The sequence below is a fragment of the Ictalurus furcatus genome, chromosome 14 (genome assembly GCF_023375685.1).
Source record: "Ictalurus furcatus strain D&B chromosome 14, Billie_1.0, whole genome shotgun sequence".
NCBI lineage: Eukaryota > Metazoa > Chordata > Actinopteri > Siluriformes > Ictaluridae > Ictalurus > Ictalurus furcatus.
The window spans coordinates 25413494-25439877 of record NC_071268.1 but is presented as its reverse complement, the minus strand read 5'-3'; the positions used below and the strand labels follow the sequence as shown (position 1 = coordinate 25439877).

The 26384-nt window shown below is 40.8% G+C and overlaps 1 protein-coding gene across 1 annotated transcript in view; it reads left to right on the top strand.

The window, feature by feature from the left end:
• Positions 1-26384, top strand: part of LOC128617864 (collagen alpha-1(XIV) chain-like) — an 85908-nt gene that overhangs the window by 28621 nt on the left and 30903 nt on the right. The window contains 17 exon segments of the mRNA XM_053641058.1: positions 76-195; positions 383-547; positions 707-868; positions 955-1109; positions 4540-4669; positions 10721-10866; positions 11881-12010; positions 12878-13017; positions 14117-14243; positions 14355-14494; positions 17332-17464; positions 18665-18709; positions 18801-18943; positions 22082-22211; positions 22311-22433; positions 22611-22760; positions 23350-23466. Of these exon segments, the coding sequence (XP_053497033.1) occupies positions 76-195; positions 383-547; positions 707-868; positions 955-1109; positions 4540-4669; positions 10721-10866; positions 11881-12010; positions 12878-13017; positions 14117-14243; positions 14355-14494; positions 17332-17464; positions 18665-18709; positions 18801-18943; positions 22082-22211; positions 22311-22433; positions 22611-22760; positions 23350-23466 (2256 nt within the window).

Below are 26384 nucleotides of genomic sequence, written 5' to 3'. Positions count from 1 at the left end.
ATACACGACATTTACAGATGAGCCCTTCTCTGAGTGTGTGTGTGTGTGTGTGTGTGTGTGTGTGTGTGTGTACAGGATTGGCTCAGTACAGTGGTGATCCAAGGATTGAGTGGCACCTCAACACACACTCCACAAAAGAAGAGGTCATCAACGCTGTGAAGAATTTGCCATATAAGGGAGGAAACACACTAACAGGTATTTTTGCAGTCCCCTCCGAAAGTATTGGAACGGCAAGGCCATTGGGTTTGAGAAAATCAAAAGATGAATATGAGACTTCAGCTTTCATGTCCGGATATTGACATCTAGATGTGTTAAACGGCTTATAACATAGTGAAACACTGGCCCTACCTGTGTGTGTGTGTGTGTGTGTGTGTGTGTGCAGGTCTAGCCCTAATGTACATTCTTGAGAACAGCTTTAAGCCTGAGTCTGGATCCAGGACAGATGTTCCAAAAATCGGAATCCTGATCACGGATGGGAAATCTCAGGACGATGTCATCGGCCCCGCCCAAAGTCTCCGGGATGCAGGAATAGAGCTGTTTGCCGTTGGTACGAATCTGCTGTACCGTCATACAGTACACACCACTTAGCTTCTTCTTCCTGTTCTTCTTCTTCTGTCTCTATATATGAATGTTAACATAGATGATGATACATGACTGGAAGTATACACTATTATATTTGTGTTGATGTGTGTGTGTGTGTGTGCAGGTGTTAAAAACGCTGATGAAAATGAGCTGAGGATGATCGCGTCTCCCCCAGAAGAGACCCACGTGTATAACGTGGCTGACTTTAATGTGATGAGCTCGATAGTGGAGGGTTTGACCAGGATCGTGTGTCAGCGTGTGGAGCATCTCAACAGGGAGATCAAAGGTCAGCGCCTAGCGAGCACACAACACATTAATGCACACATCCGTATATGATTTATTCCCAAATTGTCTGCGTGTGTTTGGACGTAGGTGAATCCGTCTCTCCGATTCCTGACGCACCCAGTGACCTTGTGACCTCTGAGGTCACAGCGAGGAGTTTCCGTGTCACCTGGGCCCATGCTCCGGGAACAGTGGAGAAATATAGAGTGGTGTACTACGCCTCCAGAGGAGGCAAGCCGGAGGAGGTGTGTGTGTGTGTGTGTGTGTGTGTGTGCGAATACATGCACATAGGTTAGAGGTGCCTAGTATTCAGGTTTATATTTCTAAAAGCGTTAAAACCCATTCAGTCTAAACTGCTAGATTGTTTATATTTGACCTAGCAGATGATTACGATAGCAGCAGGGTAACAGCGGCTCCAAATCTAGGGTAAAAAGCCGAGGGGGAAGCAGCGATGTCCTGACTTTACGTGTTACCAAGTTCTGCAGTGGCTTTCGAAAGTATTCAGACCTCTTCAGTTTTGTGTTTTATACATTTCATTTAAAAGGAATTTTTATTTATTTATTTTTTTTAACGGCCATTAATCTAATCATGACTACGTGAAAAGGAGTGTATATGGATTACAAATGGAACACAAAGATCTCTCTTATAGATAAGCATTCAGACCCTTTATTCAGTACTTTGTAGCAGCAGCTTTGGCAGCAGTAACAGGTTTGAGTGTGTACAAGCTGGATTTGTCCCGTTTCTCCCATTCTTCCTGGCAGATCATCTCAAGCTCAATCAGAATGGATAGAGATCCTTTATAAACTGCCATCTTCAGGTCTATAAACATGTAGCAGGGGGTACCCAAAATTTTTGGACAAAATGACCACAAAAAGCCTTGACCATTTTTTTTTTTTTTTCAATTCCAGATCTATAATATAGAAACGCTGTAACATAAAAGAAATATCATGTCGGGAACATATCTACATATGAACATATGTCTTGTGTTAGAACGGCCCAGGCTATCACCTGACTCGAATCCAATTGAACAAGATTTAAAGACGATATGTTTAGAAGAACGGGCCAAAAACCACACCTGAATACTGCGGAACATTCATTTCTTCATACAGGAAGCGTCTTGAAGCCATCGTTACAAACAAAGGCTTCTCCACGGAGTATTAAATACGTTCCAGTTAGCGTGTTCAATACTTTTTTCCCGTCTCATTCTACTTTATTGCACATACCTTCATTTATGGATTGTAACGTTGTGAAGTATTTATATTTCCCGATTTATCGAGTGAATACCGATGTCTGGTGAAAACGTCATGTGGATAACCTCAGAGGAAATATATTTACTGAAAAACATCTTGACGCGTTCAGTACTTCTTTCCCCCGCTGTGTGTATAACGTAAGCGGCTAAAACCAAAGGAAAACTCATTGCACTGGCTGACTAGTCCAGTTGGACGTGGTATTATTGGAAACGAATCCATGCCCGGGTGGCGTGATATGGCCTTACGTGAAGAAGAGGAGCCCGGTTTATATCAGCGGCATAGTTTACACGCCCGGTTGCATACCTTACGTACAGCCGGAGGATTTAAAAGCGCCATTCACGTTATTGCTGAACTGTGCTAGAGCAGTGTGTCAGGACAGTGAAAAGAGGGGAAACAGTGGCCTGTCTGAATGTGACTCAGAGTAATAGCAAACACAATACGTCTTTGATGTCTGTATTAATTTGTGAAACGCACGACTGAAACACGAGGAGATTGGAAGATTGGTGTGTTTTGGGTCGATGTCGTGCTGAAAGGTGAACCTTTGCCCGAGTCTGTTTTTGCTTTGTCATTATTGCATGGCCAAACATGTCAATTTAATACATTTGAAATGAAACATAAAGCACAATAAAGTGTGCAAAAGTGGTCTGGATTATTTCTAAACTCAGTGGAGATCAGTTCCAGAGCGGAAACAAATCTTTTACATTTTATCTAACTTCTCAGGGTTTTTAGTTCTAGCGCTGTTCTGTCTGAATATTTCATCATTAACAGTGAATGTGACCAAAATTATTGCAGTCCTCTTTCTCTCTTATTATCTCTTTCTCCTTTTCTGTCTTTCTTTCATTCATTCTCCTTTTCTTCCCCCTTTTCTTTCTTTCTTTCTTTCTTTCTTTCTTTCTTTCATTCATTCTCCTTTTCTTCCCCCTTTTCTTTCTTTCTTTCTTTCTTTCTTTCTTTCATTCATTCTCCTTTTCTTCCCCCTTTTCTTTCTTTCTTTCTTTCTTTCTTTCTTTCATTCTCCTTTTCTTCCCCCTTTTCTTTCTTTCTTTCTTTCTTTCTTTCTTTCTTTCATTCATTCTCCTTTTCTTCCCCCTTTTCTTTCTTTCTTTCTTTCTTTCTTTCTTTCATTCATTCTCCTTTTCTTCCCCCTTTTCTTTCTTTCTTTCTTTCTTTCTTTCTTTCATTCTCCTTTTCTTCCCCCTTTTCTTTCTTTCTTTCTTTCTTTCTTTCATTCATTCTCCTTTTCTTCCCCCTTTTCTTTCTTTCTTTCTTTCTTTCTTTCTTTCATTCATTCTCCTTTTCTTCCCCCTTTTCTTTCTTTCTTTCTTTCTTTCTTTCATTCATTCTCCTTTTCTTCCCCCTTTTCTTTCTTTCTTTCTTTCTTTCTTTCATTCATTCTCCTTTTCTTCCCCCTTTTCTTTCTTTCGTTCGTCCTTTCTTTCTTGCTTTCTCTTTCTTTCTTCCATTCTTTCTTTCTTTCTTTCTTTCTTTCTTTTGTGTGTTCTTTCTTCCGTTCATTCTTTCTTTCATTCTTTCTTTCTTTCTTTTGTTCGTTCTTTCTTTCTTTCTTTCTTTCTTTCTTTCTTTTTTCTTTTGTGTGTTCTTTCTTCCGTTCATTCTTTCTTTCATTCTTTCTTTCTTTCTTTTGTTAGTTCTTTCTTTCTTTCTTTCTTTCTTTCTTTCTTTCTTCCGTTCTTTCTTTCTTTTGTTTGTTCTTTCTTTCTTTCTTTCTTCCATTCATTCTTTCTTTCTTTCTTTCTTTCTTTCTTCCTTTCTTTTGTTCATTCTTTCTTTCTTTCTTCCGTTCATTCTTTCTTTCTTTCTTTCTTTCTTTCTTTCTTTTGTTCGTTCGTTCTTTCTTTCATTTGTTCTTTCTTTCTTTCTTTCTTTCTTTCTTTCGCTCATTCTTTCTTTCGTTCTTTCTTTCTTTCTTTCGCTCATTCTTTCTTTCTTTCTTTCGCTCATTCTTTCTTTCTTTCTTTCTTTCTTTTCTGCAGTCTGTCCTGGATTTTGTTTCCATGTGCTTATATTTTTATTTCTCTCCCCTGATCCTATCATTGTTTTCTTCCTCGATTATGTTCACTTGTTCCCTGTTAGCTCGCACGTTATTTTGTCTGCTTGTAGCTCTGCTGTTTCTATGCCTTGTCGCAAAGCCTTCTCATGCACACACTGTATGTCTAAGATCATGGAGTACCCCAGTTTCTCACTGCCTACCTGTGTATTGACCGGAACTTTGACTTTGCTTTGTGGTTGGCCCTAAAGAAAACACGCACCGATCGCCCACAGTTGCATCCTGCCTCATGCCTCCTGCATGCACGTTACTATTCCTTTCTTTGTCCTTTCTACAATCCCATTTGTCACAGGAACCCTTATCTTCGCATTGCGCTGTATTCCATTTTTCATGGTGTGCTATGCTAAATGTTTGCAGGTGGTGGTGAACGGTGATCAGAACTCGGTGGTCCTCCAGCATCTGAACTCCGTGACGGAGTACCAAGTGGCCGTGTTCGCTGTCTACAGTAACTCTGCCAGTGAAGGTCTGAGAGGCAGTGAAACCACATGTGAGTTCCTGCTCCGACACACCACTGCTCTGACAGCTCCTTCACTGACTCATTCTGTCTCTGCGGAGATCATTTAATCACAGCCAGCCCGTAGTGTGACAGATCTGTCTCTCCTTCAACGTGACTTTATGTTACGGTGTCGCAAAGTGAACTCTCCTTTAATGCACACGGCACCCTCTGAGTGAATCTGACTGGAATTCGACTGTTGCTTGAATGGTTTATGAGTCAAACTAAAAAAATAAATACAGTGGAAAGGAAATGAAAGCACACACGTTCGAACATGTTTACGTTCGTCAGGTCAGGTCCTGGAAACTTTATGAATGTAAACGGGGCTTGTTTACTATGATCCGAACAACACGCCATACCACAGGGATGCAGTAAATTTATTTTAACTTAAAGAAAAAAGAGAACGTTTAACTGACCGGACTAAAATTTCTTCATTTCTTAAGTATAACCTGTTCAAGCTAGGAGAGGTTACGCAACCATTCCATAGATATTCAGTAGTGTTCAGGTCAGGGCGTTGACGAGGCCAGTCCAGAACATCCACCTCGTTCCATGCAAGCCGCTCCATGGTAGCTTTGACCTTGTCCTGTTGGAACATGAACTTCCAACCCATTTTTAGACATTTTGCAGATTTCCTTGTACTTGGCTCCGTTCATCCACACCTCAATCTCGACAAGTTCCCCAGTTCCTGCAGATGAGAATCATCCACACAGCAGTATGCTTCCACCACCGTGCTTCCTAGTCGGGATGCTGTCGTCTGGGCGATGGATCGTGTTGGAAAGTTCTACTTTGACCGACAGAACCTTCAGCAAGTTTGTCGCAGGAACCTTCGGTGTCTTTATGCAAGCTTCATACAGTACTCCAGATGACAGGCCTTTGTGAGAAATGGCTTTCTTCTTGCCACCCTTCCGTTCAGGCAAGATGTGTAATGCATACGTTTTCCTCTGTTGGCCGTTAAATCCTGTAGGTCCTTCAAAGTTGCCATTCGATTCCTGATGACCTCTCTGACCAGGTGTCTTCTTCCCCGACTAGTCGTGAAGGACGCCCAGATTTTGGGAGACTGTAGGTGGTGCCATGCACTTTCCTCTTCTCAACGATGGACTTAAGAGTACTCCCGGGTATCTTCAAAGCCTCGGAAATCTTTTTATATCCCTTATTCGGCACGTCCCCTTTTTTTTTTTGTTGCAGAGTTGCTTTGCGAGGTCTTCGGTGCCCGTTGCAGTTAAAATGCAGCCGATTGCTTTTCTAGGTACCCAAGATCATAGGCAGCACTTGGCAGAGGTAGGATTCAAATCTGAATCTGCAAAACAATTTCTCTGGAACATTTTCTTATTTTCCGGAAGCAACTCTATAGCATACGCTTCACAGTATGAAAACAGCTCTCTAACACGTCCCCTTTAGCTTGAACAGAAGCAGGCTGCAACAGCGAGATAACATGTGAGGCACTGTGAGTCACCTACTTGTTAATCACTCAGAGGAGCTTCAATTAGACCAACACTGCAATTTATTTCTCCAAATCGCTTGTTTACTCTGTGTGTGTGTGTGTGTGTGTGTGTGTGCGGCAGTTTTTGGTGTGTTGCCATGTGTGGATGTGAAAGCTGTCTTGTGCTGTGGAGTTCAGACCCGACCTCATCCAGCATCCCAGCACAGACAGTGGGACTGCAACTGGGATACAAATACATTAGCAAGATTGATATCCTTACTCCCTGTTTCCTAAGTATACAATCACACACACACACACACACACACACTGCAACACACACACACACACACACATTAAATAGACAGCAATGATTCTAACCTTGTGTGAAAGTTAATGGAGCTAGAGAGAAATGACAGGTGTGTGTTTGTGTGTGTGTGTGTGTGAACATTTGGGATTGTGCAATCCGTCAGCAAAGACTGATGAGCTAAAAACAACTTTTAGTCCCTGTGTTCCAAAGCAGAAAAAAAGCCTGGTATGTCTATTTGATCATTTCATGGTTGGATAGATTGATGGGGTGGGATATATATATTTATTAGAAACCTTTTTTTATTATTATTATTTTTTTATTTTTTAAGCCGCAGGCATTTTTAATATTTAAAAAAACACAGTGCAAAACTGCACACACACACACAAAGAAGCCCTTTTCAGATCCAAGACCAGTTCAATATACATTATTATTATTATTGATGAACAAGCACCAGATAAAAAAACAAAGTTGAAAATGTACCGAAGCCCATTTGTTTGTTGTTTTCTCTCAGTATCTCCTGGAGGATATGTACAATTCGTATTCATGATCCTTAGACAATAAAACTCTGGCGCAACTGTAGAGTCCGAGGTTTCCCTTGAGATTCCCATTAGGTTTCCCAATAGACTTACATTCAATATAAGATATTTTCCAAACAATATTACAGTTTTCTCACGGTAATTCTTTTACCATTGAATTGTCATGTGGTGGCACATAAGCTTTATTTATTTTTTCTTTCCTTTTAATGCATGCACAAGTTCAGAAGCGACAAATATGAAAAGGGTGCAATCAATGAATATTGTTGGCATATTATATTCCAGTGTTTCGAGGAGCATGAGTCACATGAACCAAAGATGGCAACACCCAGGACCTGTGTGTAATGCACCAATGAGAAACCCCCATTAAAATAAATACTGGCTAATGACAAGTGCTTTCTTCGGTACCTATACTATATAATCCATGGTTTGATGTTGATGTCTCCCTTTTTGTCTCATCAAGATCTTAATTAAAATAACCTTATTATTAGAAAAATGACCTATATGACCATAAGACTGATTTACTGTAAAAAAAAAAAAAAAAATCATTTTAATAACTGTAAGAATGCAGCTCACACAGAAGTACTTAGTGTCAGAGTTAAACACGTGCAACCATTTATGAGAAGGTACTTGTAATACTTCCTTAACTGTAAGTGTGACAGAACGGTGACAGGAACTGTTCAAGCATTAAACAAAATAGTTTGTTAAAATCTGGGAGTACAGTGAAGAATACGCTCTCAACCTGCAAAGCAAAAATGAGAGAAATACGGCCTTGGCAGATGAAAAAAAAAGAAAGGAAATCAAGCATGAGCAGAGTATTTTGACAGGTTTAATTAAATTAGTGCACTTCGTATTCCTTAACAGCTTAGCAGATGTGTTTTGATATATTCTAGTGGGAATAAAAGTGGGAATAAAAGTTGAATAATAAGAGCAGAAAGTTGTTGTAGAAGTCACAACAATGTTTAGGAAGTATTTGTCACTGTTAGGGGCCAAGCGCCTCACAGTTTATAGGCACCCTATTGTAATTGTGTGTTTTCTTTATTATTATTATTATTATTATTATTATTATTATTATTATTGTTGTTGTTATTATACTCTGACATGGGAGTGTAGAACACTTTGTACATTTTTTTCTTTCAATGAAATTTGGCACAAAGCTACAGTACAGTCTCACCTACCTGCACAGTAATTATAGTGTACGCCCCTCAAGCAAACTAGCACCGTCAACAGAGCAAAATTTGGATACATGTTCGCAATAATAACTTTGCAGTGGACGTAATAGAATCCCAATTGCCTTTCTTTCTGATTCTTTGAGTCATGCCATGTTCAGAGCATGCCATGATGTCAAAACACCATATTGGATATTGTACTATTAGAATGGTAGGTTGTTTCGCTTCTTTTCCTACACGTCGTGTCCGTTCCTCACCGCATCATGAGAACAAAACTTATTGGAATTTTTACTGGATTATTTTCATATAAAAGCAAGATTTTTGTATATGTTCATCCATAACGCGGCAACAAGTTTAAAAGTCGGCAAACAGGAAGTGAGGAAGACTTTTACGTACCGACAACAAACTTGGCACATATGTTCATCAACATGACCTGATGGTCACAAACAAGCTTCGAGTTTATTTGCACTAGTAAAGGCTACTGAAAACAGGAAGTGAGGTAATGGATTGGTGTATTACTTTCAAATGAAGTAAATCTAATTTTGACCACAGTGGCTCTTGGTCTTGCTCATGTGCTAAGGAGTCGAGCCGGAAGTTACTTGGCTCCTTTAATCGCTGCCAACAGCTATATTTATTATTATTACTATTATTATTATTGTTCTTCTTCTTCTTCTTCTTCTTCTTCTTCTTCTCCCATTCATTCATTCATTTGTGTATCCCTGTTAGTTGAGACAAATATCCAGCGGAATATATCCATAAGTCCAAAAGTTAATGTTGCTTCCCAGTCTCTGCTGTGTTGCTATGGTTGCCATGGCGATGTGAACGACTGCTCGGGAGTAAGAGAGTGAACAGTAGCGCATGAGGGGGAAATAATTTCCAACATTGATTTGCAACTGTTATGCCATTTACTTATAATGACTATCTGCTTAAAATGTAATAAATAGGTTTGTGTCCTTTTTGATGCATTTGCATTTAATGACTTGGCAGACAGTTTCTTACCGAGCCATTTATAATAGAGTCAATACAGGATATTATTATTTAAGTAATTTCTTTCTCTCTGTCTCTCAGTGCAATGGTGTGTGTGCGTGTGCGTGTATGTGTGATGACACATGCATTGTGCGTTATGTGATATATACTTTAAAAAATAACTCCACTGCTTACGAATTTCTGATTTGTGTCTGATCAAACCAGTGAGCGTGATACAAGTATCCCATCTGCTCCTCAAAGAGAAGGCTGCTTGCAGAGACAAAATATCTTTAGTGCTGAAATGAAAACAGTAGCTCATACGCTGCTCACAGTGTAACTGCTTCAATGCTGCCACTGAGTCATAGTTTAACCATTATTATTATTATTTATTGTTATTGTTCTTCTTCTTCTTCTTCTTCTTATTATTATTATTATTGGTATTATTATTATTATTATTATTATTATTACTATTATTATTATTATTATCATCATTACTATCATCGTTATTACCATTATTATTATTGTTATTATTATTATCTTTATTATCATTATTACTATAATAATAATAATAATAATAATAATTATTATTATTATTATTATTATTATGATCATTATTACTATCATTACTATTATTATAATTATTATTATTATTACTGTTGTTATTATCATTATTATTACTATTATTATTACTGTTATTATTGGTATTATTATTATTATTATTATTATTATTATTATTACTATTATTATAATTATAATTATTATTATTGTTGTTATTTTTATTATTATTTCTATCATCGTTATTACCATTATTACTATTGTTATTATTATTACTATTATTATTACTAGTATTATAATTATTATTATTATTATTATTATTATTATTATTATTATCACTATTATTATTACTAGTATTATAATTATAATATTTATTATTATTATTGTTATTATTATTATTATTATTATTATTATTGCTGTTATTATTGTTATTGTTATTATCGTTATTGTTATTGTTATTATTATTATTATTATTATTATTATTATTATTATTATTATTATTATTGTAAGCAGGTGGCAGCATGTCTGAGCTTTGGTTTGGGAGTGCTTGTGTGAATAGACTGCATTTACACCAGTGTATGCAGCGTAGTTAAATGGGAACCTGTCTGTGACTTCAGATACCACTCACTGTTTTTTTGTTCTGTCCTACATGTGGGGGTTTTTTTTCTCAACTGGCCCAGGTGCTGTGACCCGATCGACTAGGACATTTAAAAAAAAAATGACTTGATGTCATTCTTCGCTTTTCTGAAAAGTTTCATTTTTTAACTTTTGTGATGAAAAAGGCTGCCAGCAGTGCTTGTGAAAAGGGCCCATGTTCAGCCTGCCTTGAGCCACTTCCCAAAGAATTGAATATAAAATGTGCAGAAGCAGTTGAGGAAAAAATGCCTTGTGTGAAAGAAGCCTAACACATCACATGTCAGCTCCTCATAATTCCCGACTCGCAAAACAATTCTTTCACCCTTACAGCTAGCTAGATTTTTCTCTTTCTCTAAGTGCAATGGGTCTCTCCTCCTGTTGAAGCTCAGTAACGGTCCTGCAAAAGAAAGAATTTTGTCATTTTGTGTGTGTGTGTGTGTTTGTGTGTGTGTTTTCCAGTGGCCTTGCCCATGGTGAATAACCTGGATCTGTATGACATCACACACAATAGCATGCGGGTGCAGTGGGTTGCTGCAGAAGGGGCTTCTGGATACATGATCCTGTACGCCCCACTGAGTGAGGCAGGCTCATCAGATGAGAAGGAGGTAAGAGAGAATGCTAAACTGACTTGAAACTTGCCTAAGGAACTAATCGAACACTATAATCACCCGCAGTCTTGTTGACACGTGTTTAATACCATGCAACAGGGTAAGAGCGTTCACATAGTCATAGTCCACAAGATTTCTAACCTCGTTGACTTTGAAAGCCCATAATTCTTTTCTACGCCGTCAAGCAATAAAAACAGGGAACAAATAGAATCACAGCAAACAGTAAATAAATAAATAAATAGATAGATAAATAAATAAGAGAGATAAATATTGGCCTCCGAAACCAAATCGCTGCTTTGTAAATTATGACTAGTGACGGCAATGAGATGGTCTTTTAGTCCATGCCATAGTTAAGCATAGTCAGTTATGCTGTTTACCAAGTCATAATGTCTCTGGTGGTTTAGTGGCTAAGGCCCTGGACTGCCAATCAGAGGGCTGTGAGTTTAAATCCTGGTACTGACAATCTGTCACTGTTGGGTCCTTGAGCAAGAGCATTAACTGTTATCTGCTCAGATTGATTATAAGTAGCTTTGGACAAAATCATCTGCAAAATCCATAAAACATAATGTGGAATTCTACCTTAATTCAAGAAATTGACTTATTGATGCTGTATGTCGGGGGGCACAGTGGCTCAATGGTTAGCACTGTTGCCTCACTCCTCTGGGGTTGGAGGTTCGAATCCTGCCTCTGCCCTGTGTGCACAAAGTTTGCATGTTCTCCCGTGCTTCGGGGGTTTCCTCCGAGTACTCTGTTTTTCCTCCCCCAGTCCAAACACATGTGTTGTAGGCCGATTGGCATTTCTAAATTGTCCGTAGTGTGTGAACGTGTGTGCGTTTGTGCCCTACGATGGATTAACCCCCCATTCCAGGTGTCCCCCACCTTGTCCCCAAAAGTTCCCTGTGATACGCTCCAGGCTCCCGTGTGACCCTGTGTAGTATAAACGGTATGGAAAATGGATTGATGGATGGACTTTGTATGTGTACATTTGTGTGTGTGTGTGTGTGTGTGTAGGTTAAAGTACCAGACAGTGTAACTGAGATCGAGCTGGATGGTATGACTCCTGCAACCGAGTACACAGTCACGGTCTACGCCATGTACGGTGATGAAGCCAGCGACCCCCAGACAGGCCAGGAGACCACACGTAAGTGTGTATGCGTGTATGTATGATGACGTATGCATTGTGCGTTATGTGATATATATTTTTAAAAAAATGACTCCACTGCTTACGAATTTCTGATTTGTATCTGAAATTTTTATTCAATCTGCTCCTCAAGGAGAAGGGCTGCTTGTAGAGACTCTGCAGAAAAAAAAAATATCTTTAGTGCTGAAATGAAAAAAGTAGCTCATACACTGCTCATAGTGTAACAGCAATCAATACTACCACTGAGCCATAGTTTAGCCATTATTATTATTATTATTATTATTATTATTATTGTAAGCAGGTGGCAGCGTGTCTGAGCTTTGGTTTGGGAGTGCTTGTGTGAATAGACTGCATTTACACCAGTGTATGCAGCGTAGTTAAATGGGAACCTGTCTGTGACTTCAGATACCACTCACTGTTTTTTTGTTCTGTCCTACATGTGGGGTTTTTTTTCTCAACTGGCCCAGGTGCTGTGACCCGATCGACTAGGACATTTAAAAAAAAAAATAAATGACTTGATGTCATTCTTCGCTTTTCTGAAAAGTTTCATTTTTTAACTTTTGTGATGAAAAAGGCTGCCAGCAGTGCTTGTGAAAAGGGCCCATGTTCAGCCTGCCTTGAGCCACTTCCCAAAGAATTGAATATAAAATGTGCAGAAGCAGTTAAGGAAAAAATGCCTTGTGTGAAAGAAGCCTAACACATCACATGTCAGCTCCTCATAATTCCCGACTCGCAAAACAATTCTTTCACCCTTACAGCTAGCTAGATACCTGATGTGATCGGATACGAAAAACGTAATTCAGTGGTGTCTCAGTATGTGTGAAAATGGTTGGTTCTGAGTCTCTTTCTCTCTCTCTCTCTCTCCAGTTCCCCTCAGTCCTGCACGAGATCTGCGTATCACTGATGTGACTCACAATTCCGCTAAGCTCAGCTGGGAGGCCGCGTCTCGTAAAGTCAAAGGCTACCGCATCATGTATGTGAAGACTGACGGAGTTCAGACCAACGAGGTGAAGATTTACACTGACTACGTTTACATGGACAGCAGTGATCTAATTATGGACCTTATTCTGAATAAGACAATATTGTGATTAAGGTGTTTACATGAGTCGCTTTTAGAATACTCCTTTCACGTTCCCGTTTTACATGTTATAGAACATAGATCGATTAACAGCACACGTCATTACGTCACCGCGCCACGCCGTCCGACGCCCCTCAGAATTTCACGTATCGACATACAGTTGGTCTTCGTAATGGGACCGTATACAGTTTTGGGTGTTTTTATTTTTAATTTAATGAAAGCTTCAAGTGCGGTTAATTATTTGTCGTGCTGTACGTGCTAATAGACGACTGCTTGAAGCCGTGGGCTGCGTCCCAAACCGCGTACTTACCTACTATATAGTATATAGAGATACATGTATTTCTCCTACTATATAGTAGGTAAGTACGCGGTTTGGGATGCAGCCGTGCTCTCTTGTTTGCCATTAAACGGTTGAGCGCTGCCGTGTGTGTACGTGTCCTGTCGCAGAATGCAGTGAAAACTCCCACACGACGCTAATAGTGTGATTAAGGTGTGTACATGTCTGTAATACACGTCCATAATGCGACTAAAGCAGGAATACTCCACACGACTTAATTCCATTTGTGTTTACTTCGAGTATGACTTTAGTCGGATTAAGATCATCAATAATCGCTGTTTACATGCTAGTTTCTTAATCAGAGTATCGTCTTAATCGGGTTCATATCGGATTATTGTCGTCCAAGTAAACGTACTGAATGATGAATAATCACACTCCTCAGTTGTTGTTTTTTTTTTTTTGTGTCGCAGGAAATCTTCAGTACGCAAGTTCAGTTCGAACCTAAGCCTAAGCTTTAATGAACATGAAAATGCATTTAAAATATATATTTATTTCACACAGATGCTCAGGACGTTTTCACCCTGATAATACCAAGGTGAACCGTCAATGTTTAAATCGCTATACGGTTTCAGGAGACGGTCTGGGTCGGTAATGAACAGAACCCCAGGGTTCATGCTTTCGTCAAGTACCTTTACATGAGTGGTGTGCAAGTAGTATTTAATTGAATGAAGCGTTTAATTTCTGTCGCTAGGTTGAAGTGGGTCGAGTTACCACGAAGTTGCTTAGTGACCTGACGTCTTTGACAGAGTACACCGTGGCCATCTACGCCATCTACGATGAGGGACAAGCCGATTCCCTCACAGACAGCTTCACAACTAGTGAGAATGACCACAAATGCGTTTATCACACTGTTTACAAGCAGCAGCCATGGTTCTTGTGTTGTGTCCTTATGTGTGTGTGTGTGTGTGTGTGTGTGTGTGTGTTTGTAGAGTCAGTTCCTGTCCCGGTGAGAGTGAGTAGCAGTGAGGTGACCACAGACAGTTTCAGAGTGAGCTGGAAGCATGCAGCATCTGACATTTCCCTCTACAGGCTCTCCTGGACGCCAGCCAACGGAGGAGAGACCAGAGAGGTAGTGTGGCCACACACAGACCTACCAGCAAAACAGAAACCATACACTTGCACACACACTCATGAGTCAGGAGGATTTATCTCTCTGTTTGGTATATAGATCACCTTCTTACCAGCCTCTACACGTCAGATTTGAGCGGCAAGAATATAAGAATAAATCTAATGAAACTGCATGTCAAATTACAAGGGGTAAAATGATGAATCAACTAATGTGTAAGCAGGCTCCCATCAACTAGTCACTTCCTACAGAAGCCCATTTTATCCTCACATACATCTAATTCACACAAAGCACACCCTAATGTATGATGCAAGGTCAGAGGTGCTCGTGTTTCCTGTTTAAGGCCAAAACGAAGTTGAAATATTTTGACCTGCAGGTAATTATGTGCACTCTTTATCGTAGGGTCGTATTATTTTTAGAACTGGAACATTTAGATCGATCCTGTCCCGAACCCTGCGGGGACGCGGCATTCTCCGTCGTGCTGGAACGACATAGTGATGAGCTGAATAGAATGACCTTCAATGACGAAAAATGTTGAAAGGATGAAAGAAACGTGACTTGAATACACAGGTCCTTAATTCAAATACACAGTACTCTGTACGGAATGAATTAAATAGCAAAAATATCAAAATGAATAACATTACATTTGGTGATTAGTAATGATAATAATGTAATTATGTAATAACCTCCAAAAAATGCGTGCGATGAAGTCCAGGCAAACCCAGGTGTGTGGTCCGCCTAAGCAGTCCCGGTCACCCAGCTCACAACAGAGTTCAGTCTGTTTCTCAGTTAAGGGACTAATGAGCTGATAAAGGTCAACGTCTACACATTCTGATTCACATTTATAAATTACATGTTGGCACTAATCCCCATCGTCTACATTTAAGAACAAGGTGCCGGCGTATATTTATTGTTATGCTACGCTTCTTACTATGCTTGTTAAAATGATTGAGAATATTGATATTGATTTTACTGCAGTGTTTTTCAGGTCGTTAATATGACATGCAGATCTGAATTCGATTTCTCTCGCTTTCTGTCTCACTTCTTTCCTCTGATATTTCCCCATCCTATATACAGTGCTGTGAAAAGGTATTTGCATTATTATCTGATTTCTTGTGTTTTTGTGTGCATCTCGTACTAAATTGATAAATTGTTAAAAGATAAATCAAAGGCAACCCGAGTAAACACAAGAGAAAAATACAGTTTTTCAATGATAATGTTATTGTTTGAAGCAAAAATACCAACTGGGCCTTTGTGAAAATGTATTTGCCCCCGTAGTTGCTAATTCACCAAATCTACGAAACTGCATTCATAATGGGGTTCAGCTGGACTAGACGCAACCAGGCCTGATTACTGCAAACCCTGTTCAATCAGATCAACACTTCAATAGAACTTTTTCAACTGCATGAAGTTGGTTAAAAGGTCTTACTCAGTAACATGCTATGCCAAAGTTGAAAGAAATTCCAGAAATGATGAAGAAGGTAATTGACATACAGTAGTCTGGGAAGGGTTACAAAGCTATTTCGAAGGCTCTGGGACTCCACAGGAATCACAGCGAGAGCCGTTATCTCCAAATGGAAAAACTCAGCACAGTAGTCAACCTTCCCAGAAGTGGCTGACCTTCCAAAATTCCTCCAAGAGCACAGCGACTACTCATCCAGGAAGTGACAAAAGAGCCAAGGACAACACCAAAGGATCTACAGGCCTCTCTTGCATCAATAAAGGTCACTGTTCATGACTCCACTATCAGAAAGGCACTGGGCAAATATGGCTCCATGGAAGAGTGGTGAGGTGAAAACCACTGCTAACGCAGAAGAACATTAAGGCTTGTTTGAATTTTGCCAAAACACACCTTGATGATCCTCAAACCTTTTGAGAGAATGTTCTGTGGACTGTTGAGTCAAAAGTGGAACTTTTTGGAAGACAGTTGTCATGTTACATCTGCTGTAAACCAACCACCGAATTCCACAAAAAGAACATCATACCTACTGTCAAGCATGGTGGTGGAAGTGTGATGGTGCGGGGATGCTTTGCTGCTTCAGGGCCTGGGCAACTAGCAATATTTGAGAGAAAGATGAATTCTGCTCTCTACCAGAAAATCCTAAAGGAGAATGTCTGGTCTTCAGTCTGTAAATTGAAACTCAAGTGCAACTGGATTATACAGTTGAACCAATTGTGGCAGGACCTTAAATGTGCACTTCATGCTCGAAAACCCTCCAATGTGGCTGAACTAAGCAGTTCTGCAAAGAAGAGTAGGCCAAAATTCCACCCCAGTGCTCTGAAAGACTGATCTCCTCTTATCTGTTATCATTTGAATGCAGTTATAGCTGCTAAAGGTGACGCAACCAGATTGGGGGGGGTTACATGGGTGATAGGTGTTGGATAATTTTTATTTGCTTCAATAAAAATAAATAAATAAAAACTGTATTGTGTGTTTACTCAGGTTGCCTTTGTTTTCTGTTTTTCGTTTAAAGATCTAAAACTATTTAGTATGAGATGTGCACAAAAACAGAAGAAATCAAATACTTTTTCACAGCAGTGTATTTACTAAAAGTGATGACAAGTGATACGCCCACATTTTAACCTCTCAAATTCTCTTTAGCTCTTCTCTGGTATATCCTGCAGATTTTTGTAATTCCTAAACTCTTACCTCACTTGGGCCTGTCACCACTGCTGCTTACAGATATATGGTTTGCTATATCTGTCCATATATAGCGGTCTCACAGGACTGTAGCTTTATGTCTTTTCAGCCTATCCTCATCAGAGTTTTCTGTTTTTGACATAATGTCAAATAATTTCTTTCTTTCTTCCTTCCTTTCCCTCTCGCTCCCCCCTTACAGATGGTGATTGGTGGTAATCTGAATTCCTATGTGATTACGGGTCTGAGGCCGCTAACTGAGTATGAGGTCATGCTCACAGCCATCTACAAAGACAAAACTGAGAGTGAGAAAGTTGTGCTCATTGAAACTACAGGTAATCAAACACCACACACAGCACTAATCCCATCAGGAATAGACAGGTAAATAAATATCAAACACAGTACTAATTGTGTGAATGAAACTACAGCTAATCAAACACCACACACAGTACTAATCCCATCAGGAATAGACAGGTAATCAAATATCAAACACAGTACTAATCTTGTGAATGAAACTACAGCTAATCAAACACCAAACACAGCTCTAATCCCATCAGTGAAACTACAGATAATCTTACACCAAACACAGCACTAATCCCATCAGTGAAACTACAGATAATCTAACGCCAAACACAGTATTAAACCCATCAGTGAAACTACAGATAATCAAACACCAAACACAGTATTAACCCCATCAGTGAAACTACAGATAATCTTACACCAAACACAGCTCTAATCCCATCAGTGAAACTACAGATAATCTAACGCCAAACACAGTATTAATCCCATCAGTGAAACTACAGATAATCTAACGCCAAACACAGTATTAAACCCATCAGTGAAACTACAGATAATCAAACACCAAACACAGTATTAACCCCATCAGTGAAACTACAGATAATCTTACACCAAACACAGCTCTAATCCCATCAGTGAAACTACAGATAATCTAACGCCAAACACAGTATTAATCCCATCAGTGAAACTACAGATAATCTAACACCAAACACAGTATTAACCCCATCAGGAATAGACAGGTAATCAAATATCAAACATAGTACTAATCTTGTGAATGAAACTACAGCTAATCAAACACCACACACAGTACTAATCCCATCAGTGAAACTACAGATGATCTTACACCAAACACAGCTCTAATCCCATCAGTGGAACTACAGATAATCTAACACCAAACACAGTATTAACCCCATCAGTGGAACTACAGATAATCTAACACCAAACACAGTATTAACCCCATCAGTGAAACTACAGATAATCTAACACCAAACACAGTATTAACCCCATCAGTGAAACTACAGATAATCTAACACCAAACACAGTATTAAACCCATCAGTGAAATTACAGATAATCTAACACCAAACACAGTATTAACCCCATCAGTGAAACTACAGATAATCTAACACCAATAATTAACAGCCGAATTGTTGCGCCAAGAACTTGCCTCGTTTCTTTCTACAGTTTTTCGCCTTTCAAATATTTATTCATATAATCCCTTTTTCTCTCTCTTTCGTAGTTGCTAGATCAACAACAGTGGCAACTACGACCACTACTACAGCAGGTATGCAGAATGGCTATGGAGTTATTTTGGATAAAGGCTTTCTAAAAACGCACTGCTTTTTGTGATTTCTGTTACGTGCGCATATTTGTAGTGGTTAGGCTGGGCGTGCGAGGTCTGCAGCTGAGTGATTTTACGACGTTCAGCATGGGCGCATCTTGGGAACTGCAAGGATCAAACGTGTATCAATATAGAGTGTCCTACATTTCGACACGTGGAGACAGAGCTGAACAAGTGGTGAGTGCGGATTCTCTCAACACTTACACAGTCCTGATACACTACAGCCGTCACCCATGCTGACACACTTGCTTTCCATGTAAGCTGGGTTGTTTTAAACATGCCATATCTTCTGTTTTTACATGTTTTATACGACTCTATTTGATGCTCGGCTAGAGGCTCTCTGTGTGCTTAAACCCTCATGTGGTTCGCTCCTCTAAATACCGCTCATTTTATTTGTGCCTGTTTTTATATTTCGTGTCCATCTCAAGCCATTGGTTTGTATTCAAACTCCCTGGCAGAGGTTCAGCACCATAAATAGAGCGGACAGTTCTTCGCATATAAAGATGCGTTTGGTCGACTAACTTTGATGTTTGAAAGCTTCTCAGAACTCTGTGTCAAATGAAATTCTCCAAAATACTTCATGAAGTGCATGCTATATATAATTTCATTTTGGACAGGGTGCCAGTCCATCTCAGGGCACACTCACACACCCATTCATACACTATGGACACTTTTGAACACACCAATCAGCCTACAATGCATGTGTTTGGACTGGGGGAGGAAACCGGAGTACCCGGAGGAAACCCCCGAAGCACGGGGGAGAACATGCAAACACCGCACACACACAGGGCCATGGCGGGAATCAGACCCCCAACTCTGGAGCTGGGAGGCAAACGTGCTAATCACTACGCCGCCGTGCCCCCACTGATAATAGGTTAAAAAATCCTATAATTATTCAATTTACAACTCCGGTTCCGAAAAAGTCGGGACAGTATGGAAAACGCTGTTAAAACAAAGAGGAGTGATTTGTAAATGTCCTTTGATTTGTATTTAAACAAAAAAGACAAGGTATAAAGACGAGGTATTTGATGTTTTACACACATCGTGTGTCCCTCAGACGAGCGCAAGAAGTTAAATATTAAATAATACGCGTAAGTAAATAAGGTAAATAATGTAAGCAGGGCCTTGCAGCACAGTTTCATCATCTGTCATCGTGACTAGAACTTTAACACGATATTTTTCATGTATGTCAAAAAGGATCTATAAGAGCGCTCTTTTTTTTTTCCCCCCCAGAAGTTCTTGTATACAGTTCCTTTTGAGATTTATGAGGCTGATGTTTAGGCACATTTTTATTGCCCAGTAAAAAAGAAAACAGCCAGAATAAGCAACATTGCTGGCCAGGGGTGGAGCCATCATTCCAGATGTGTGTGTATTGCGGGGGGGGGGGGGGGGATTCTTTTTTCTGACCTTTGTCTAATTGATGGGTTTTATCACTTATTGCTCTTAATTGGCTTAATATGCAAGTTATATTGTATATTGTATATTGCACTGTATGATTTAAATATTGCAGATTGTGTTTAGTGTACATTGTATTACATATACATAGCACACAGTATATAATATATTCACACACTACTTTGTTCTATTCTATCCGGTTCTACAGTCCGCGGAAATAGGCAGCGTTTATAAAGAAATATGTAGCAAATGATGCACTTTTTTTTTTTTTGCACGTTTTTTTTGCCGCTTTGAGCTCATCGCGACCCCATGTGAGCGTGGGCGTGATGCGTGAAAGGTGACGTGCGTGACCGATCGTCATGGCAACGTCGGGTCACGTAAAGACGTATAGACACATACACGTATAGAAATCAAAGATACGCAAATCGACCGTGGGCGGTGAAAACGTCCGGGGGACGAATTTACGTCTTATTAAAAGTAAAAGCGTGTTCTACGCCCCTGCTGCTGGCACACGTTATGAAAAGAAAAAAAAAGAAAAAAAAAGAAGAAGTTTGGCAACATCCGTGTGCTTTTGCGTGTTTCTGAAAAACAACGTTAGCTCGTGGTTAGTTTTACAGCCGCTCGTAAGGTTTAATATGCCTTAAAATGTTTACATTGAAAAAGTTTGGCCCGAATGTTACTCTCCAGAGACGAAGTGAAAAAGAATTCCTGAAAAGGTCAAATGTGTATTTTTAACGTGAATAATTTGTTCAAATCCAGTCAGTCTGTGTACTGTATTGAAAATAACAGCAATGAGGAACCAGGGAAGCGCACTGGACAAAATCGCACACTGTATACCGTATGGATCGTAAAGAAGATCACGGCCTGGTGTGTGGTGTGTAAGTCTGATGTCAGTCTGGTTTGCAGAGGATGCGTTAATGTCTCTGCAGGTCTCTGCTGTGTAAAATCACAATCATTGACGATGAATGGACCTCTGTGACTTGCTGCTGTGTTATCTGTGATCTATCAGATTGTAGTGTATTGTGTAGGCACACACACAGTACAGTAGTATGCCCATTAAGCACCCCGTGTTATAGTGCTAATGCATTCTGGTGTATACATACATATAGGTACTAATCTCTGAGCTTTCATCACAGACATGACCTGGACAAGTCCTGTGTTCAGTCCTGTGTTAGTTACCATGACACTCTTTCAGCGAGACCTCGAAATGTTATTGCGTTATGATATTTATCTTAAGCCTGTTTTCTAAATGGTAAATATTCGACAGGCTGTGGCTTGTAGCCTGTATAGTAGTTTATGATCACAAGGATCTCTGTAGAGCAGTCTCAGTGTTATGGGTGTGACTGTCTGCACAAGCTTAGCGTCAAGGAACCCGTGTGCATATGTGATCAGGATTGAATGTAAATCAATATTAATAGGTAAAATCTGTATTTCATGAGGAATAAAACATGTGCAGTTACAGGAGAATAATCAAGAGTGTGGTGGTGTGACATGCTGGCATTAGTCATTTTCCACTAACCACATCTGTAGTGTTTTATGTCTCTTATACCACAGACATTTATCACTGAGTACGTTTACATGGACAGCGGTAATCTAATTATGGACCTTATTCTGAATAAGACAATATTGTGATTAAGGTGTTTACATGAGTCGCTTTTAGAATACTCCTTTCCTGTTCCCGTGTTACATGCTCTAGAACATGTATACACCTGATAGCCACATCAGGTGTGGCTCCTGATTGGTTGGAATGAAAACCTGCACCCACACAAGATCGGACCCCCCTGGTCTAAAGTGTTACCTCATGAAGTGCTTTAAGTGATTGGATTTTACCTGCATTTTTCTGATTCTGATTGTCTCTCTCACAAAAACAGCTTGTGTAAACAGACCTAAAACCTAAGCGTACTACTTCCTGTACTGCAGATGATGGTTCCTGGCAGTCAGAACGCGGTGGTGCTGCAGCCGTTGCTGTCGGATACCGAATACAGAGTGAGCGTGTCAGCCATCTATGCAGACGGAGAAGGGCCTGCCGTTACACGCTCTGCTCGCACGTGTACGTGTCTAATCCTTTCGGGGTTCTGGGTAATGTAGAGTGTATAGTACCGAGAGCATTCTTTCGCAATCATTACTAATCTTTTCCTTCCGCAAAAAGTGCCTCTCATCGCTCCTAAGAACCTGAAAGTGTCGGAGGAATGGTACAATCGCTTCCGCATCACCTGGGACACGCCCCCCTCTCCCACCATGGGATACAGGGTCATCTACCAGCCTGTCTCAGGTAAACACACTTCCCCTTGCTTACTAGCAATGAGAGATTGTGCCATCGGACCATTTGCAGGACTTTTCGATGAACCGGCTGATGTGCCCAGACGCCGCTCGTGTATAGACGTTTTTCAGTCGAGTTTGTGTGTGCTAGTCGGCATCACCGTGTGTGTTTCTGTGCGTGTGTGCGCAGCACCCGGCCGTGCTCTGGAGACGTTCGTCGGCGACGATGTAAACACCATGCTGATCTTAAACTTGATGAGTGGGACGGAGTACAGCGTTAAGGTCATTGCCACGTACACCACAGGCTCCAGCGAGCCTCTCGCTGGCAGAGCCAAAACACGTGAGTTCCCCAACAGCACGACACTGTCCACGCACACGCACGCGTTTCCTCTGAGACACACAGAGCGACCGCGGCATCGTCAGACGGCCGCGGCATCGCCGAAATTCGAACACTCCCGGCGATAAGGCATACGCTTTACTGTTGTGACACTCGGGAGGCACACACCTGTTTAACAGAGCAACCTGACCGAGTGCTATGAATAAAGGATAAAAAAAAAGAATTTGCTTGTATTTTCTCATTTGTAAGTCGCTTTGGATAAAAGCGTCTGCTAAGTGAATGAACGTAATGTAATGTAATGAATTAATAATTGTTGTTCAGTACAACTATACTTCTAGAAATAAATAAAAAAATGGATGTACCCTCTGACGAACACATGACGTTACACACCCTCATTTACACTTCTCCCAGAATTCACACTCTACAGCGGAAGCCATTTTACGTCGTGTTAATCAGTTCATACGGATTTATATTCCATCAATTAAATGTGTTTTCTATTACACCAAAAATAATCTATCAGCTGCTCTAATTTAACTCTTTTTTTTTTTTTCTTCTTCATTTTCAAATTCTGGCTCTCTTTGTCTCTCTCTAGTGTTCCTGGGTGTGACTAATCTGAACACCTATCAGGTACGACTGAACAGCATGTGTGCTCAGTGGCAGCCTCATTCTCACGCCACCCAGTACCGCGTGTCCGTCGAGTCCCTGCTCAGTGAGTACACCGTCACACCTCGGACACTTCTCAGATCACGGCATTGTTAACGTTCCCCTAAGGGGAAGATCGTAGCTTACGGACTCTCGTCATTTACGAGCTCACGCGAAGGTTGTTAAATGAGCCGACGCTGGCCTGAGGGATTGAATTTGTTTCCCGCCCCCTTTTTTTCAAAATCGGATAAAAACGGCGGAAGATCCTAGCTGATGGATTATGGCTGATTTCAACAAGGGGGATTTATGAAACGTATTGAAACGCAGCAGCGAAGGTATCGCGGTGTATTCGGTTCAGTGGGATTTGTGTAGCACAATCCAGATGTATATTTAGATCCTTAACGAGCAAGCCAGAGGTGAGAGCGGTGAGGAAAAACTCCCTGAAACGTCATGAGCAAGGAACCGTCAGAGGAACCAGACTCACTCACTCACTCAGAAGGGAACCCGTCCTCATCTGGCTGACCCCGAATAGTGGGATTATAAATCATGAGAGTGTTCCCGTGCAGAAGAGGAAAGATAAAGCGCACTGAGTGTAATATTAGGATGTTCAGTGTGAGCAGATTGTGAATACGAGTGCAGGGATGAGCACAGGGCAGTGTTTATGATTACAGAAATATAACATCTACAGTCTCCAAGTGAGATTATCCACTGAAGCATGGGTGACACGTGATGTAGACATTACTGTGTGAGTTGTGTGAATGTTGAGTTTTTCTAGGGATGTGTGTGTGTGTGTGTGTGTGTGTGTAAGTTTAACCCAGTTGATCATGTTTCATTTTTTTTCCAAATGAAGTCGCGTGCCGTCAAGCTGCATCGGTCCAATAAACGAGCCGATTTAGCAGAAACACACACCGAATCACCGGAAAAGACCTCTTGCCTTTGTGAAAACTCCATATGGAGTTCTGACTAAGACGAGTGTGTAGTGTTAGTTTTTCATAAGCGTGAGGGTGGGAGATGGTTGTGGGTTATAATCAGGCACGCTCTCACTCTCTCTCATGGTGGGGATGAAGAACTGAGCTCTTGGTAAATCTGCCCTCTGTAAAGAGAGACAAACGCCCGAGGCTCAGCCGGATATGAAAGGCACTCTGATCTTGCCTGCACACACACACACACACATGCACGCGCACACTGCACCGCATACTAATGTTATATCGAATGTGGAACTTCAGCATTTGGTACGAGTTTGATTCAGTGTTAACGTTAGATTCAAAACTATTATTTATGCATCTTGTTGCATCTGGATTGTTTATTTATACAGTTATGTACTTTTACACAATACTTTTAAAACATGCTATCATGTTTTCATAATATGTAAATAAATATGAGTCTACGCAAAAGGGAATTTCAGGGCAAACACTCAAGTGATTATTTTCCCCAATCATTGTGAGACTACTTTTTCCCATCCCACAGTGCATCTTCTATATATTGTACATCCAAAAGTACTACAATGTAATACAATACCGTGTGTGTGTGTGTGTGTGTTTGTGTGTGGGGGCATTGATAATCAGTGTGTGTGTGTGTGTGTGTGTACTGTGCAGCTGTGCTTTACTGATAGCAGTGAATGAGTGTAAGCTGTGAGAATAGTGACCGCATGGTGAGATTGATGGGAGAATGCTGTTTGTCTCAGTGTTGTAATACGGCGTAATCCTGCACGTTGACTGTGGTGGATATGAATGTTCCTGTTTCAGCTCTTAAAGGAAGTGTGTATGTGCTGCCGAGATGAATCACGTGAGACTGGGGAGATGGTCAGAAAGGTTTATAATAGCTGATGAGTCGAATCAAGGGCATTAAATGTGCCAAACTGTTAAACCCTGCAGTAGGGAGCTATGGCAATAAAGCTCAGAAATAAATCTTATGTTGGACATTGTGAGCAATTTTTTTTATTATTATTTATTTTTTACCGTGTGGCCTTTTACCACTTCTGCTCTGCAGTGTGGTGGATTTGGAGGATGTATAACTAGGCTCAACACTTCAATTCATTAGGACTGTGCCACACTTCATTGTGGCACTGAGGCCACACCTCCTTCACTATGACTAATGCACAGGAGGCCATAACTTCTTCGCTTTGATGCACAAAGGCCACCATCATTACTTAGACTGACAGGCACTGAGGCCACACCTCCCTCACTGAGACCGAGAGACACTGAGGTCACACTCTTTTACTGAGGCCACACCTCCCTCACTGAGACTGAGAGACACTGAGGTCACACACTCTTACTGAGGCCACACCTCCCTCACTGAGACCGAGAGACACTGAGGTCACACTCTTTTACTGAGGCCACACCTTCCTCACTGAGACTGAGAGACACTGAGGCCACACCTCCCTCACTGAGACTGAGAGACACTGAGGCCACACCTCCCTCACTGAGACCGAGAGACACTGAGGTCACACTCTTTTACTGAGGCCGCACCTTCCTCACTGAGACTGAGAGACACTGAGGCCACACCTCCCTCACTGAGACTGAGAGACACTGAGGTCACACACTCTTACTGAGGCCACACCTCCCTCACTGAGACTGAGAGACACTGAGGCCACACCTCCCTCACTGAGACTGAGAGACACTGAGGTCACACCTCCCTCACTGAGACTGAGAAACACTGAGGTCACACTCTTTTACTGAGGCCACACCTCCCACACTGAGACTGAGAGACACTGAGGCCACACCTCCCTCACTGAGACTGAGAGACACTGAGGCCACACCTCCCTCACTGAGACTGAGAAACACTGAGGTCACACACTCTTACTGAGGCCACACCTCCCTCACTGAGACTGAGAGACACTGAGGCCACACCTCCCTCACTGAGACTGAGAGACACTGAGGCCACACTCTTTTACTGAGGCTGCACCTCCCTCACTGAGACTGACAGAAAATGTAGCATCTCCAGGTATCACAATATAGATTATGGGGGCTGGAATGAAGGCTAGGT